Genomic DNA, 16,480 nt, shown 5'->3' on the forward strand with positions numbered 1-16,480 from the left:
ATATATATATATATACACAGTCGTCCATTTTATTTTACATGTACCTCATCTCCATTTTCCATTATGAATTTAGATTTTTGAGTCTTCCCCTTTTTAGTCATTGTTGTTTCAGTTTGTCCCTACGTATGCTGAACATTCATTACTATCTTCCTATAGCATTTCTCTTCTTATTATTTAAGGTTAGAAAGCCTTATCTTAGTAAAGATTGCACTCTTCTGCTTCTATTTGACTTATACCAACTTAACTCCTAATTATGTTTGTTTTTTTTTTGTCATTGTTATCTTGTTTTAGGTGAGCTGATGTCTTTCAATATTTCATGTAGTACAGGCCTCATAGTGGAGAATTCTCTTAATTTTTGTATGTCTGGAAAGGTCTTAATTTCTCCTTCATAGCTAAAGGAAAGCTTAGATGAATACATTATTCTAGGCTGGTAGTTCCTTTCACTTAATAGTTTAAATATTTGATTCCATTTCTTTCTGGCTTGTAAGGTCTGCGCTGAGTAATCTGATGATAATCTAATGGTTTTTCCTTTAGAAGTTACTGTTTTCTTCTCCCTGGCTGCCCTGAGAATTCTATCTTTGTTGTTGATTTTTGATAACTTTAATACAATATGTCTTTGTGAAGGCCTTTTTCGATTGAGATTATTGGGTGTTCTGTTGACTTCTTGAATTCCAAGTTCCAGCTCATTCCTTAGATTTGGGAAATTCTCTTCCACTATTTGTCTGAAAATACTCTCTAATCCTTGCTCCTTTTCTTCACCTTTGATAATGCCCATTATTCCTATTTTGCCTCTACTGATAGTATCAGCTAGTTTTTGTATTTCTCTTTCATTATTTTTCATTCTTCGGTTTCTCTCTTCTTCCTTCTAGATTTCTGTCTTTGATATCACTGATCCTTTCCTTCTTTTGGTTAACTCTATTTCCTAAGCTTGCTATTTCATTTTTCAACTCTTGAAATGTGTTTTTTTTTTTTTTATCTCCGTAAGATCTATTCTGTTCTTTTTGAGGGTTTCAATCTCCTTGCTCTGCTCATCTAGTTGTTTTCTCAATTCCTGAAATTGTTGATATGACTCATTTCTGAATTCATTGAGTTTTGCTCAGAAGTACAGTCCTGAATTCTCTGTCATTTAAGCTTGTCACCTTGGTCGTTCATGGTGTTTAATGGATGATTTCTCTGCTTGGACATTAATGGAAGCGTATTCTGCTGTTTTTCCAGAAAGAAGATTTATTACATAAAGGTCTGTCTTTAGCCAGCTACAAAGAAGGTGCTTTTCTTTTGGTTTCCAGTAGGTGGCGTCTAAGGTTATTTATATAAAGCCTATATAATTTTTTTTTTTTAAATTTTCTTGTAGAAATTTAATCATACTCACTACTCTCAGTTCAATCACTGTCAGTGTTAGCAAACAGTTTGGTAGTGTTTGCTCAGATTCACCTGGGGCTCCTCAGTGATTGATCTTGGAGCATGGGGTGAGGGGCCTTCTGTGCTGGTAGTTGGGGGCTGCGGCTCAGCCTTGGTTTTAAAACCACGGCCAGTAAAAATCAACTGTTGTTTCTCTGCAGCCCCATCTCACTTCTCTGCTTTCTGCCCTGATGACTGGGCCCTGCTGCCGGCTGCGTGGAAGTCTCGTAACTTCCAGGCAAGGTTGTTCAGAGAAGTCGCCGTACCTTCTCTCCTCTTTCTCCTCCTGCCAGGAGCTCCAGAGGCTATGAGAGGTAGCTTCATTCTTGGCAGCATTTGCTCAGATTTACCTAGGGCTCCTCAGTTATTGGTCTCAGAGTGTTTTGGAGGGGAGAGGCCTTTTGGGTTGAGATTTGGGGGCTGCAGCTCAGCCTTGGTTTTGCAACAACGGCTAGTAAAAATCAGCTGTTGTTTCTCTGCAGCCCCATCCCGCTTCTTTGCTTTCTGCCCTGAAGATTGGACCCTGCTGCCGCATAGAAGTCCCAGCACTTCCAGGCAGGGTTGTTCAGAGAAGTCACTGAAACTTCTCCTTCCTCCTTCTGCAAGGAGCTCTGGTGGCTGTAAGAAGCAGCTTCTTTATTTCTCCCAGTCCACTGCCCAATAACCTGGAGTTCTGACCTGTGGTAGTTCTTATGCGCAGATCCCACGCTCAAATGTGCAGGTGTGCAGTGTGGGTATTTTTCGTTCGGTTTTAATATTCAGCTTAACGTTGTTTCAAGGGGAGAGATCTGAGGATGTCTCTCACTCCACCATGTTTCAAAGAATCCTCTGGTACAAGGTTGAGCTCAGTCAGTGATTTCCTCTTCAGCGATTTCCTGTGGGAACAGGGCTCACCCATGCCAAGAGGTCTGGAGGAAATGATGATTTCTTTCATTGAATTTCTCCATAGAACCAAGAGGAACTCTTTACTCATAGTTCTTTTCAGGATTAAATGATATTAATAATATTGTACGATTTATCTTTTCTTTGAACTTGAATGCCAACTTTAATGATCACCCTCCTTTCTTCATCTACCACCTGACATTCTTATTTACCTCCAGTCATGTCAGAGTTCTTTAAGACACCACTCTGTTTTCTACCTCTCATTTTTGCACATAAATAAGCATCATAAACATCAGTTCTTCTGTGAAGACTTTGTTCAGTAGATCCCTCACATGTGCTATAACTCTATTAACAGATCTACAAGATAATTATGTATTGACCTAGATTTTTCCTCTTCAAGAGAAGAAACTCTCACTTTTTAAATTCACATTAAGTTCAGTGCTTTGCACATAGTAGGTACTCAGTAAATCTTTATTGAATAAGTTTATAAATAAAAAAAAGTATAATAATTTAGGAGTTTGGGGAAAGAATTTCTTCCTCTATTTCGAAGGTAGAAGGCTGAACTTGTTTTCTTATTAAATAGGGCTGCTTCTGCTGCTTTTGATATCAGTCATTTCTACTTCATTAGACTATGTGAATATTCAAGAGACAATTTAAATGAGAATAATTTGCCTGCAATGTGAAACACACTTATTTTAAAACACATTGGTGATTTCATAGGTCTATGGGCTTGAAACCATGCAGATGTCACTGGATCACCCCAATTGACTATTTATAGCAACATAACTGCCTGTATTCCTGTCTAACCTCTTAGATGTTACATAAATAAAACCTGAACAGTACATTACATAACCCCCAATGTCTCTTCTCAGGAAGCCACAGAAACCTTGTCCAGAGACATGGCAGGACCCTGTACACAGATATATTTCATTTTCAGAGAAAAATTAAGTTTATGTTGTTTTCCTTGAATTTTTCATTTGGTCATTATAAGTTGAACAATCATAATTGACTAAGCAAATAACTTAGTGAATCAACGACTGAGGGCTATCTCATTGTGATTACTGTCTTAGTCTGCATCCACATGGCATATAAAGAAGACATAATAATAAAATTTATTACTATGTACAAGGCATTGAGTACTTTTCACATGGTAATTTAATCCTCATGACAGCCCAAAGAGTTTAAGCACATTTATCTCTATTTATAAAGGGCACAAAGAGAGGAGTGAATTTTTTTAAGGTGACACATCTAGGAAAATGTGCAGCTGAGAATAAATCTAAATAATCTGGCTATGGAGGTATCTCAGTATGGCAGCAAATAGTCATTACTCTATAAATCTTCCATGGAAATAAATAGATGTTCATAGGTATAGTCAGATGGACTCATTCATGTGAAAACAAAGGTTTATTCCTTCCTTCCTTCCTTCCTTCCTTCCTTGGTAAAGTCCAGATACTGCAGGCTCACATTCTCTTTTCTCTTTCCTATCTTCTTTGTTCTCCATTTTCTCTCATAAACATACTCACAAATTGTGAAAGATTGTTCATATAATCTAAGTCCTTAGCAGTTAAAATATAACAATCCCTTCAATATTTTGCCACCCTACTGTTGTTTTTCTTTTGCTTTTTTTCTCTTTTTCTTTTTTGCTTTTTCTCTTTTCTTTCTTTTGCTCATCTGTGTATAGAAGTCAAATTTAACTTATAATTTTTCAAAATACAAATTGAATTTGGACTGTGTAGATATGGAATGAATATGGCAGATGTAACTTTGTTCCTGGCCTTAGGGTAAGGAGGATGTTACACTCTAAACAAACCAAAATTGGCCTCTGTCTTTCTAAATTGACACCTACGTTTGCTCTCTGGATTCCCCTTTTCATGCACAATGTTCTGTCCAATTCAACATGTTCACAGATCTCCAGCACTTCACCTCAATGAGATTTAAAAATATACCTCACACTTCTGAACATTTCAAATGATTTGCCCACAATGTGATTTTTTTAGGCATTGACTCTATAATAAATATTTAAATATGAATAAAACAGCAGGTTACTCAATATCAGATGTTTGGATGACTAAGCTTTTCAGATTATAAACAAATTGAATATCTGGAGAAATTCTAGAAATTTTCAGGATTTTGAAGGATCTGGAAAACTTAGAGAATAAATGATCATTCTGAGGGTATCTAACTTGAGTACAACTAAATTTTTTTTACAAAAGTTTAATTAGTTCTTTGTTTATCTGTCCTCTGCATTCACTCACATACCATGTCTTTGGATGTTTGTCAATAGACTAGTTACCTGTTGCTTCTGGGTAATGTGGACAGTGGCAGATACTCTTCAATAAAGCTGATAATTCAGGCTGTTATCTGAGTCACTTGTGGCATAGTAGGATGGAGGCTTGGCAGATGAAGCCCTGAAGCAAATAGGAGCTGCAGTAGCTGGTCCTCATCACCTCATCATCAGGGATATAGCCCCTTAGGATTCATTGTCATGGTGACCTACCTCTCCCCAACAAGACTCTGTCCAAGTCACCTCAGGGGCCATACATGATACAGTGAAAAAGCAAGATCTGGAGGAAAACATACCTGGAAGAAAGTACAATAAAGTCCTTGAGTTTAGCGCCCATCGTCCATGTGGTGCTTCTGAAAACCTTATTTTCAGAAGTGCTGATAAGGCTATCTCTTAGCAACGGTAAATAGATATAATGATAATCCAAGTCTAAAATGCTATTGAGGAAATAAAACAATAAAATGAGAGACTTATGAATAAATTAATTCAGACTGGTTCTTTAGACTATTTGTTCTTTGAAAATATGTTATTTGTCAAACTCTGTCTACCTTTGCATCTCTAACACTTGTTTGTGTTTATGTGTGAGAAATAAATGTTTTATCTCAAATCTATAGTCTACAAGCTCCAATCCAGGAAGCATCTTTTCCTGCTTGCCCTTTATTATACCACTTTGTGAATAGAATTAGACTAGGACAGTGCACCAGGAAGACCTCAGGATAACTGGACTGAGGATAATCAGAGGAGTAATTTCAGATTCCTGATTTCTGATTCAAATATGAATCCATTTCCAGAAATAATGGGGCTTTTTTCCACTCATAATTCTGGAATTCCTGACTGCCATTCATGCACAGATTGCTCCTCTGCTTCTCAGTCTACTTGAGCTGTCATAAGTGGAGTAGGTTACCTCCTGGAGTGTGTGCTAATTTTTCTATAATGAGAAATGTTCAAGCAAAGGCTAAATGACCTCTTGTTTAGGGTGCAATATTGAGGAGGGAGCATACTGCAACAGAAGTATTTTACCACTCCTTTTCATAATAATAAAAATTTGTTTTTACAGCAAGATAATATAACTACAGACAATAGTACTTTGCAAAAAGTTAGATGAAGCTAAAAGAATAGGAGAATTACAGTTATCTCTGAGTTGTCAGCTTGAAATGGTGAGAAATTGATAACTCTTAGAAAGCACAGAAGTAGGAACAACATGAGAAAATTAATTATGGTATAGTCTTGACATATTAAGCTCAGAAAAAGCAATAAAATAAAAATTTTGGTCTGAATTTTATGTCTGTCTTCAGATTATAAACTTGGAAGTAATATAAATTAATAAATATGACAAAAGCAGATTTGGCATATTTAACCAGAGGAATAGTCTATAAAAAAGAGAGAAATATGATTAAGAAACCCTTCAGAAATGGTATTTGATGGACAAAATAAAAATAAAAATAAAAAAGAAGGAAAAAGAGTAAATGTTGGCAAAGAAAGAAATCGTGGAGTACGCTATTCTGGAGGGTAAGGGACTAGGTCATTTCAGAAAGAAGAGGGTTATTAAAAACAAGAAGTACTTTTAGTAGTGAAATTAAATAAAGGAGCCCCTTATATATTTTTTCCTATGGATGCAGGAAAAAATAAACAATTACCATTTACTGAGCATTTACTGTATGCTGGATACTTTGCTAAGAATTTTATAAGCATCTTATTTAATTATCTTAACAGTACAATGTAGATTCAATCTCAACTACCAAGACCTCCAAAATTAAAGTGGCTTAAATTAGGTAGAATTTATTTCTCTCTCGTATAACAATGTAGTGATAAGCAGTCTATGACTGGCAGGGCTGGCAGGGCAGCTTGACTTCCAAAGTCTATACAAGCCACAGGAAGGCAGACTGGTTCTGCTATCCTCAAAATAAGGCTCTATCGTTGAGCCAAAGGCACCTGTTTTTTATTTCCATCCATAAAGAAAGTAGAAAGACATTATTCTTAAAGGTGAGACATAGATGCTTAACACATCATTTCCATCTACATCTTATTGATAAGAACTTAGTCACTTAACCAAAATTGGATGCAAAGGAGGCTAAGAAATATAGTAACTAATGGACCATTTGTGTATCCTGCTAAAATTCCACAGGATTCTGTTATTAAATATATTGAATGAATGAATATTCTAAATCACTTACTTATTATAGATCTATTGAGATTAACTATTTCTTCTTGAGTTGGTTTTGAGAGTTTTTGTCTTTTTAGAAATCTATCCTTATCATATAAGTTACCTATTTTATTAGGTAAGGTCAGTAGTAATGTCATCTCTTCTATTTCTCAGTCTCATAATTTGATTTTTTAAAAAGAGAAGTAAGTCTTTACTTCCTTGTTTCACTAATAAAGCCGGCTGTGCTGGTTTCTGAGTCAAATAATTTGAGTCTTCTTTCTTTTTGTTTTGGTCAATTGAGCTAAAGATTTGTCAATTTTGCTGACATTTTCAAAGAAGCAGCTTTTGATTTCATTGATTTTATTTATTGTTTTTTTAATATAATTATTCTATCTGATTAATTTCACTTTAATATTTTCTACTTTCTATTTACTTTAAGTTTAGTTTGCTGTTTTTCTTGCCCTGCCTTATGGTGGGAGGTTAGATTACTTATTTGAAATGTTTCTTCTTTTTAAAAATTAAAAAAAAAAATTACTGTTGATATACAATATAATATTAGTTACAGATGTACAATATAGTGATTAAACATTTATATAACTTAAAAAGCGATCACTCCAATAAGTCTACTACCCATCTGCTATCATATATAGCCATTAGAATATTATTAGTTTATTTTCATATGCTGTACTTTTTATATCCTTATGATTGTTTTTATAACTAGGAACTTGCACAACTTATTCCCTTTTCCTTTTTTTATTCATTCCCCAAAGCCCCTTGCATTTTTCAATCATCAAAAAGTTCTCTGTATCTGTGAGTTTGTTTTTGCTTTGTTTGTTTAATTTGGTTTTTTTTTAGATGCCACATATAAATGATATCATATGGTGTTTGTCTTTTTCTGTCTGACTTAATTTACTTAGCTTAATACCCTCCAGGTTCATCCCTGTTATTGCAACTGGCAAGATTTTATTTTTATTTTTTATGGCTGAATAATATTCCATTATATATATGTGTCACATGTTCTTTATCCATTTGTCTATTAATGGACACTTAGGTTGCTTCCATAGTTTGGTTGTTGTAAATAATATTGCAGTGAACACAGAAATTCATATATCTTTTGAATTAGTGTTCTGGGCTTTTTTCAGATAAATATACAGAAGTAAAATTCTGGATTCTTCTTTATCTCTTGTTATAGCCTTTGTTATAGCCTTAATACAAACATTGCTACACCCAGTTTTATTTTTTTAGTTCTATTTGCACAAAATGTATTTTTCCATCTTTTCATTTTTTTGTCTGTGTGTGCCTTTTTATCTAAGGTGGGTCTCTTGTAGACAGCGTTTGTAAGAGTCTTGTTTTTTTTTTTTTATCCATTTAGATGCTCTACACCTTTTTATTGGTGAATTTAATTAGTTTATATTTAAAGTGTTGAACGCACAATGCAATATATATATATATATATACACATATATATATATTGCATTGTAGATATATATATAGATATATATATGTATATGTGTGTGTGTATATATATGTATGTATATATGTGTATATATATATATACATGATGTATTATTTAATTGTACACTGAAACCTATATAATTTTATTAAGCAATGTCACCACAATAAAATTAATACAAATAAAATAATAATCACCATAAAAAATAAATACAGGTCAAAAACATGGTGGAATGAGAGACATCTCCAGATCTCTCCCTTTGAAACAACAATAAGCTGACCATCTAAAACTCAACAAAAACCACCCAAACACCAGCACATCTGAGCATGGGATCCGTGAATAAGAGCAACCACAGGTCAGAAAACTAGGTGTCGTGCAGTAGACTGGGAGAAGTAAAAAAGCTACCTCTTGCAGCCAGAGCTCCCTGCAGGAGAAGGGGGGAAGGGAGAAGGTGCAGCAGGTTCCCTGAACAGTCCAGCCTGAGAGAGCTGTGATCTGCATGCAGAGGCAGTGCCCAAGGTTCAGGGTAAAAAGCAAAGTGAGAATGACAGAGAACTGGGGATGGCAGAGAAGCAACAATTCATTATTACCAGCCCTGGTTGCAAAATGAGAAGCTGAGCCGCAGCCACCATCACCCAACTCAGATGGCATTTTCCCCCATATCCTCCAAGATTGAACACTCGGAGCCCCAGGTGAATCTGAACAAACCCTACCGAAACTGTTGCTAACACTGACAGGGACGGAGACTGAGGGTAACAAAAGTGATTGAATATTTATAAGAAAATAAAAAGGCATTATTAAGATTTTATATAAAACAAGGATCCAAGAAGCAAAGACACCACCTACTGGAAACCAAAAGCAAAATGTGTTCTTAACAGTAGGCTAAAGAGAGACTTTATATAAAAGATCACTTTATGGAAAAAAAGCACAATACACTTCCATGAATGCCCAGGTGGAGAAATGGTCCTTTAACCACTATGAACAAATAAGGGAACAAGGCATCTCAGAAAGAAAGAGAAATATCTCTAGAAAATAAGACATAGAAATAGGCAACTTAGGCCACTTTTGCTACAACATTGGAGAGAAGAAGGTGGCAAACTAGGTAAAAGCAGAGTTAGTATCCTCCCATGTCCGCATTGAAATTACGATCAAATTATAAAATAATCAACATGGAGAATCACCTGAAGTCCAACTGATAGGAACACCAATGTCCGATAAAGTAAAGGAGCTGCATCAAAGTCAGTAGGAGGGGCAAAATCGTGAATCAGGCTGGATCCACCCCCATGGGTGGTGTAGGATCACCAGGAGAGAGAGCAAAATTGCAGAGGTTCTCCTGAAAGAGAGGGGTCCTGGTCTCATTTGAGGGCTCACCAGCCAAGTGTCTCAGATCAGGGAAGAGGAGATTCCAATAACTTTAACCATAAAAACCAGAAGGGATTCCGGTGGTCCAAATGAGATTGAAGGAGACTGAAACCTTAGATGCTCCTTTGAAGGATTCACACACGGGTTTTCTGACCTGCAGATACTCGCTGGCAGTGGGTCAGAGGCTCGCGTTGGATTCATACTGAGAAAGTTTGCATTACCTGGCACTAGAAAGAGGGCTGGAAGGGCAGCCACCATCGTGCTTTAGTCCAGCCCTCTACCTGTCAAACTGCACCAGCTTGACTGCAGACCCCTTCCACAGAGCCATTAGGAAGAGCTGGCTTGAGGAGATCAGCCCACTTCACCCAACCTGCAGATTGCCTGGGCATTTTGTTGTGGGATGACTGCCATACCCTTCAGCAATTCAGGGCCAAGAATTCCCAGCTGGTGGCTAGAGCTGTGAGCCGCATTTCCGAAATAGGGTCAGGCAGATCATTGCAGCCAACACGAAATTGGGCAGATCTTGGGGATCTGTGGGCCAATCTCAGACAGCAGTTGGTCTTGCTGTGATCTGGGACTTCTGTGGGAACGTGCCAATGGTTACCAAAGTTTCAGCAAGACTGAGGCTGTATTGATCTGACTGCCATTGTTTCCCTGAAACCCTACGCCACCCTACCCACAAATTGCCCCAGGAGGCCCATTGACAGTGAACTGCCACAGCCCTGCCCCTTTCTGCTGGATTTTCCAATCCACACAGGCAACAAACTTTGGCTAGGACAGGGAGAGCACTGCATGGAAATCAGTGGCAGACAGACTTCTACTGTCTGCAAGAGTTACAATATTGCATCTGGGTAGTGCATAGGTCTGTGGGACCACCACAGATGACAGGTGATCTCGTTGTGATCTGTAACTACAGCGGGAATGCCCAGGCACAGAAGTTGCAGCAAAACTGAGGCTATATTGGCCAGATGGACCTTGTATCCCTGAGATTCCACTTCACACAAGCCACGAAGTGCCTGCAGCCAATTGACAGGCAGCCTCTCATACCCTATTTGGCTCTGGGGTTGTGCAGTCTGCGCAGCAACAGACCTTGGCTAGCGCAGTGAGTGCATTTCTAGGAAAATAGTTGTGAGCAGACCACTGCTGCCTGCATGAACTGCAATATATCTTGAGGGTAGTGCAGGGCTCTGTATTGGCCTGATGACCCTTGACTTCCTGAGCTCCTGCCATGTCCAATACACAAAGTGCCCACTGCACATTGATAGGCAGTGGCCTCTGCTGTGGGGTGGCACATTCAGGCCAAAGGTGGTCAGCAACTGACCTTGCTACTATTGGAAACTTGTACAGGGAGCCACAGAGACAGCACTAACATTGCAGTGACAGGAGAAAATTCACTTAATAAATCCGGGAGACTCCCGGGGTCCCTGTGCCACCCAACACACATATCACCCAGAGTCTCATCCAGTTTCAAGACTTAAGGCAACTGACAGGCAGTATCAGACATGGAGGAGCACTGGACCCTCTGCTAAACTGCCTTAGACCAAGGACGAAGGATAACCAGACCACTGCCCACAGGTCATCTCTTGCAATTACCTATAGATCCAGCTTAGGCAACAATCATCTGTGGATTGGTTGTTGTAGCCAGAGCAATCAAAAACAGTGGCTGACATTGGCTTATGGGGGAGCACCTCACGAGTGGCCACAAAACCAATGTATCCAGAAGCTGGCACCAGAAACAACAGATCAACTCCTGATTTGCCCCATTAGTGGTACACACACAGGGTGATTGCAACAAGTACACGAGCCTGCTAGTACAAATCCACTCAGTAGAGTCAGCCCTCACACGGCAACTCTTACCCTGTGGATGCAGCCAATTCCCACAATTAGTCAGTCTGAGCGTTAATTTCATCCACTGATGTATTAAAAACAATAAAGTCTTGGCAACAACAGAAGATCACGCACAACCCATACAAAGATCACATCCAGAGCCCCTGGCATAGGGAATCAGGAGAGTGTGCCACTAGACCACACAAGACACTTCCACATTAGGCTATCTGGCCAAGTCTGAGAGATGAAACAAATATTCCTGACACATAGAAATGAACACAGAAATGCTAATAAAATGAGAAAACAAAGAAAATAGACAAAATGAAATGGAGGCAAGCAACCTACCAGAGGCAGAGTGTCAGAGTTCAGAATAACGGTTATAAGGATGCTCAATGAACTTATGGGGAAAATGGATGAGCACAATGAGAACCTCAGAGAGATAGTAAGCATTAAAAAGGACATGAAAATTATTAAAAAAACAAAACAAAACAAAACAGATAGAAATGAGAAATACAATAAATAAAATGAATAGTACATTGGACGAAGCAGACAATTGAATCAGTAAACTGAAAGACAAGGTAGCAGAATACACCCAATCGAACCAAAAAAAAAAAAAAAGAATTAAAAAAAAATGAGAATAGTGTAGAGACCCCTAGGACAACATGACACATAAAATTATCCGGATCATATGAGTACTCGAAGGAGAAGAGAGAGAGCAAAGGATTGAGAATCTATTTGAAGGAATAATGACAGAAAACTTTCCTACCCTGGCAAAGGAATTAGAAATGTAAGTTCAAGAAGCACAAAGAGTCCCAAAAAGAGGAATTCAAACAGACTCGCACCAAGACACATCATAATAAAAATGCCAAAGGTCAAAGACAGAAAATCTTAAAAGCAGCAAGAGAAAGGCAGTTCTTAACTCACAAAGGTACACCCGTAAGTATGTCTGCTGATTTTTCAATGGAAACTTTGCAGGCCAGAAGGGCCTGGCAGTAATAGCCAAAGTTATAAAAAACAGGAATCTACAATCACAGGCTTTTGATTAAATGGATGGTGAGATACAGAGCTTCCCTGACAGGGAATAGCTTAAGGAATTTATCACGAACCAGTCAGCATTATAAGAAATGTTAAAAGGACTTTTGTAAAAATAGAAGGGGTAAAAAAGAAAATAAAATACAAATAATAAAATGGCAGTAACTTTTCTTCTTATCAGTAATAACTTTAAATGTAAATAGATTAAATACTCTAATTAAAAGACATAGAGTAGCCAAATGGATAAGAAAACAAGACTATGCATATGCTGTCTACAAAAGATCCATTTCAGATCAAATGACACTCAGACTAAAAACAAAGGAATGGAAAAAAGTTATTTCACGTAAATGGAAGTGAATAAAAAGTCAGGGTAGTGATACTTATATGATATAACATAGACTTTAAAACAAAGGCTATTATAAGAGATAAAAAGGACATTCCATAATGACAAAAGGATCAATAAATCAAAAGGAATTAACCCTAGTAAACATATACGCACCCAACATAGGAGCACCGACATACATAAAGGAATTATTGATGAACATAAAAAGAGAGATCGATAGTAATGCACTCATAGTAGAAGACTTTAACACCCCTTGACACCAATGGACAGATCTTCCAGGCAAAGAATCAAGAAAGAAACAATGGACCTAAGAGACACACTAGACCAGATGGATTTGATAGATATTTTCAGATCATTTTATCCCAAAGCAGCAAATATACATTCTTCTCAAGTGTGCATGGAACATTTTCAAGGATAGACCACATGTTAGGACACAAATTTAAGAAAATTGAAATCATTTCATAATGGTATGAAATTAGAAATCAAGTATAAGAAAAAAATGGAAAAATAAACAAATGTATGATGCTAAATAAATGCTACTAAACAATGAATGGGTTATTAAGGAGATCAAGAAAGAAATCAAAAGTTATCTAGAGACAAATGAAAATGAAAACAAAGCGACTCAAAATCTATGGGACGCAGCAAAAGCAGTCCTAAGAGGAAATTTCATAGTAATCCAGGCTTACCTTGAGAAATAAGAAAAAGTTAAAATAAACAATCCAAGCTTACACGTAAAAGAACTAGAAAAAGGAGAGCAAACAAAGCCCAAAGTGAATAGAATGAAGAAAATAATAAAGATCAGAGCAGAAACAAACAAAATAGAGTCTCGAAAAACAATACAAAAGATTAGTAAAACCAAGAGTTGGTTCTTTAAAAGGATAAACAAAATTGACAGACCTTTAGCCAGACTCATCAAGGGAAAAAGAGAGAGGACTCAAATAAAATCAGATGAAAGAGGAAAAATAAATACAGACTCCACAGAAATACAAAGGATCATAAGAAAATAATATGAGTGATTATATGCCAACAAATTGGACAATCTGGAAGAAATGGACACATTCCTGGAAACAAGTCATCTCCCAAGATTGAGTCAAGAAGAAACAGAAAATCTGAACTGATCGATTGCCACCAATGAAAGAGAATCATTAATCAAAACCCTACCAAAAAAGAAAAAAAAAAAAAAGTCTTGACCGGATGGCTTCTTAGGCAAATTTTACCAAACATTCAAAGAAGAATTATCACCTATTCTCCTCAAACTACTCCAAAAATTCAAGAGAGAGAAGATTCCCTAACTCCTTTATGAGGCCACTATTACCTTGATTCCAAAACCAGACACAGACATTACAAAAAAAGAAAACTATAAGTCTGTATCTCTTACAAACATTGATGTAAAAATTCTCAACAAAATATTAGCAAACCAAATTCAGTAATACATTAAAAATATCATACACCATGATTAAACTGGATTTACTCCTGGGATGCAAGGTTGGTGCAATATCCACAAATCAATTAATGTGATACACCACATTAACAAATTATAAGATAAAAAACATGTGATTATATCAATAGATGAAGAAAAAAGTGTTCCATAAAAGCAAGCCTTCATTTATAATAAAAATTCTCAGCAAAGTGGGAACAAAGGGAACATATCTCAACATAATAAAGACCATATATGACAAATCTACAGTTAACATCATACTCAATGGGAAAAGGCTAAAAGCATTTTCCTTATGATCAGGAACAAGACAAGGATGCCCACTTTCACCACTCCTCTTCAACATTGCATTGGAAGTCTTAGCCACAGCAATGAGACAAGAAAGAGATATAAAAGGCATTTGAATTAGAAAAGAAGTAAAACTCTCGTTATTTGCTGATGACATGATAATATATGTACAGATTCCACCACACACAAAAAAAAAATTGTTGGAACTGATAACTGAATTCAGTAAAGCAGCAGGTTACAAAATAAATATTCAGAAGTCAGTGGCACTTTTATACACCAATGGTGGACTTTCAGAAAGAAAAGTTAAGAAAACAATCCCATTTACGATTGCATCAAAAACTGCAAAATACCTGGGAATCAGATTAACCAAGGAGGTAAAAGACTTGTTCTCAGAAAATTATAAGTCATTGAAAAAAGAAACTCAGAAAGATATAAATAAATAGAAGCATATACCATGGAAAAATCAACATCGTTCAAATGGCCATACTACTCAAAGCAATCTATAGATTCCATGCAATCCCTATCAAAATACCAATGGCATTTTTCATAGAGCTAAAATAAATAATCCTAAAATTCATATGGAACCATAAAATACCCTGAATAGCCACAACAATCCTGAGAAAGAAGAACAAAGTTGGAGGTATCACACTACCTGATATCAAACTATACTACAAGCCTACGGTAATCAAAATAGCATGGTACTGGCATAAAAACAGATACACTGATCAATGTAACAGAATAGAGCCCAGAAATAAATCCACGCCTATATGCTCACTTAATATATGACAAAGGAGGTAAGAATATACAATGGAGTAATAAATGGTGTTTGGAAAATTTGATAGATACATGTAAGAAAAGAAAAGAAGCCACCTTCTTATACTGTGTACAAGAATATACTCAAAATGGATTAAAGACTTAAGTATAAGATCTGAAACCATAAAACCTTTAGAAGAAAACATAGGCAGTAAACTCTGATATTACTAACAGCAATTTCTTTCTGGATATATCTCCCTGAACAAGAGAAACAGAAAAAATAAACAAATGGGACTACATCAAACTAAAAAGTTTTTGTACAGCAAAAGAAACCATTAACAAGACGAAAAGACAACTGACTAATTGGGAGAAGATATTTGCTAATGGTACATCCGATAAAGAGTTAATATCCAAAATATATAAAGAACTCATACAACTCAGCAACAAAGAAACAAACAATCCAATTAAAAAATAGGCAGAAGACCTAAACAGATACTTCTCCAAGGGAAAAACACAGATGGCTAATAGACATATGAAAAGATGTTCAATGTCACTAATCATCAGAGATATGCAAATTAAAATCACAATGTGATATTACCCGACACTTGTCAGAATGGCTATCATCAATAAATCAAAGAAAAAGTGTTGGCGAGGATGTGGAGAAAAGAGAACCCTCATACATTGTTGGTGGGATTGTAAATTGGCACAGCTGCTATAGAAAACAGTATGAAGGTTTCTCAAAAAATTAAAAATGAATATACCTTTTAACCTAGCAATTGCACCACTGGTTATTTATCCAAAGAAAACCAAAACAATTTGTAAAGATCTATGCACTGCAATATTTTTGGCAGCACAATTTACAATAGCCAAGATATGGAAGTAACCTAAATGCCTATCAACAGATGATTGTATAAAGAAATTATGGTTCATATATACAATGGGATATTACTCACCCATTAAAAAATGAAATCTTACCATTTGCAACGACATGGATCAACCTCTAGGTCTTCATGCTGAAATAAGTCACACAGAAAAAGATAAATACCATATGATTTCAGTTATATGCTGAATCTAAGGAACAAAAAGAACAAATAATTCAAAAACAGACTCAAAAATATAGTGGACATTTGGTGATGGACAGAGGGGAGGGGTGGTTGTGGGGTTGGAGGAATGGGGTGAAGTGTTAAAGCAGAATTAGTAGTTGATAGATGGTCACAGCAATGGGGAGCCTGGCATTGAGAATGCAGTTAGAATTAATATATTGGCCATGTAGAAAACCA

General features: G+C 36.5%; 1 protein-coding gene across 1 annotated transcript in view; it reads right to left on the reverse strand.

The window, feature by feature from the left end:
* Positions 1-16,190, reverse strand: part of LOC107195515 (olfactory receptor 6P1) — a 54,431-nt gene extending 38,241 nt beyond the window's left edge. Inside the window, 1 exon segment of the mRNA XM_015587647.1 lies at positions 16,176-16,190. Within this exon segment, the coding sequence (XP_015443133.1) occupies positions 16,176-16,190 (15 nt within the window).
* Between the last annotated feature and the right edge of the window lie 290 nt (positions 16,191-16,480).

Source organism: Pteropus alecto, unplaced genomic scaffold (assembly GCF_000325575.1).
Source record: "Pteropus alecto unplaced genomic scaffold, ASM32557v1 scaffold533, whole genome shotgun sequence".
In the NCBI taxonomy this organism is placed as follows: Eukaryota; Metazoa; Chordata; class Mammalia; order Chiroptera; family Pteropodidae; genus Pteropus; species Pteropus alecto.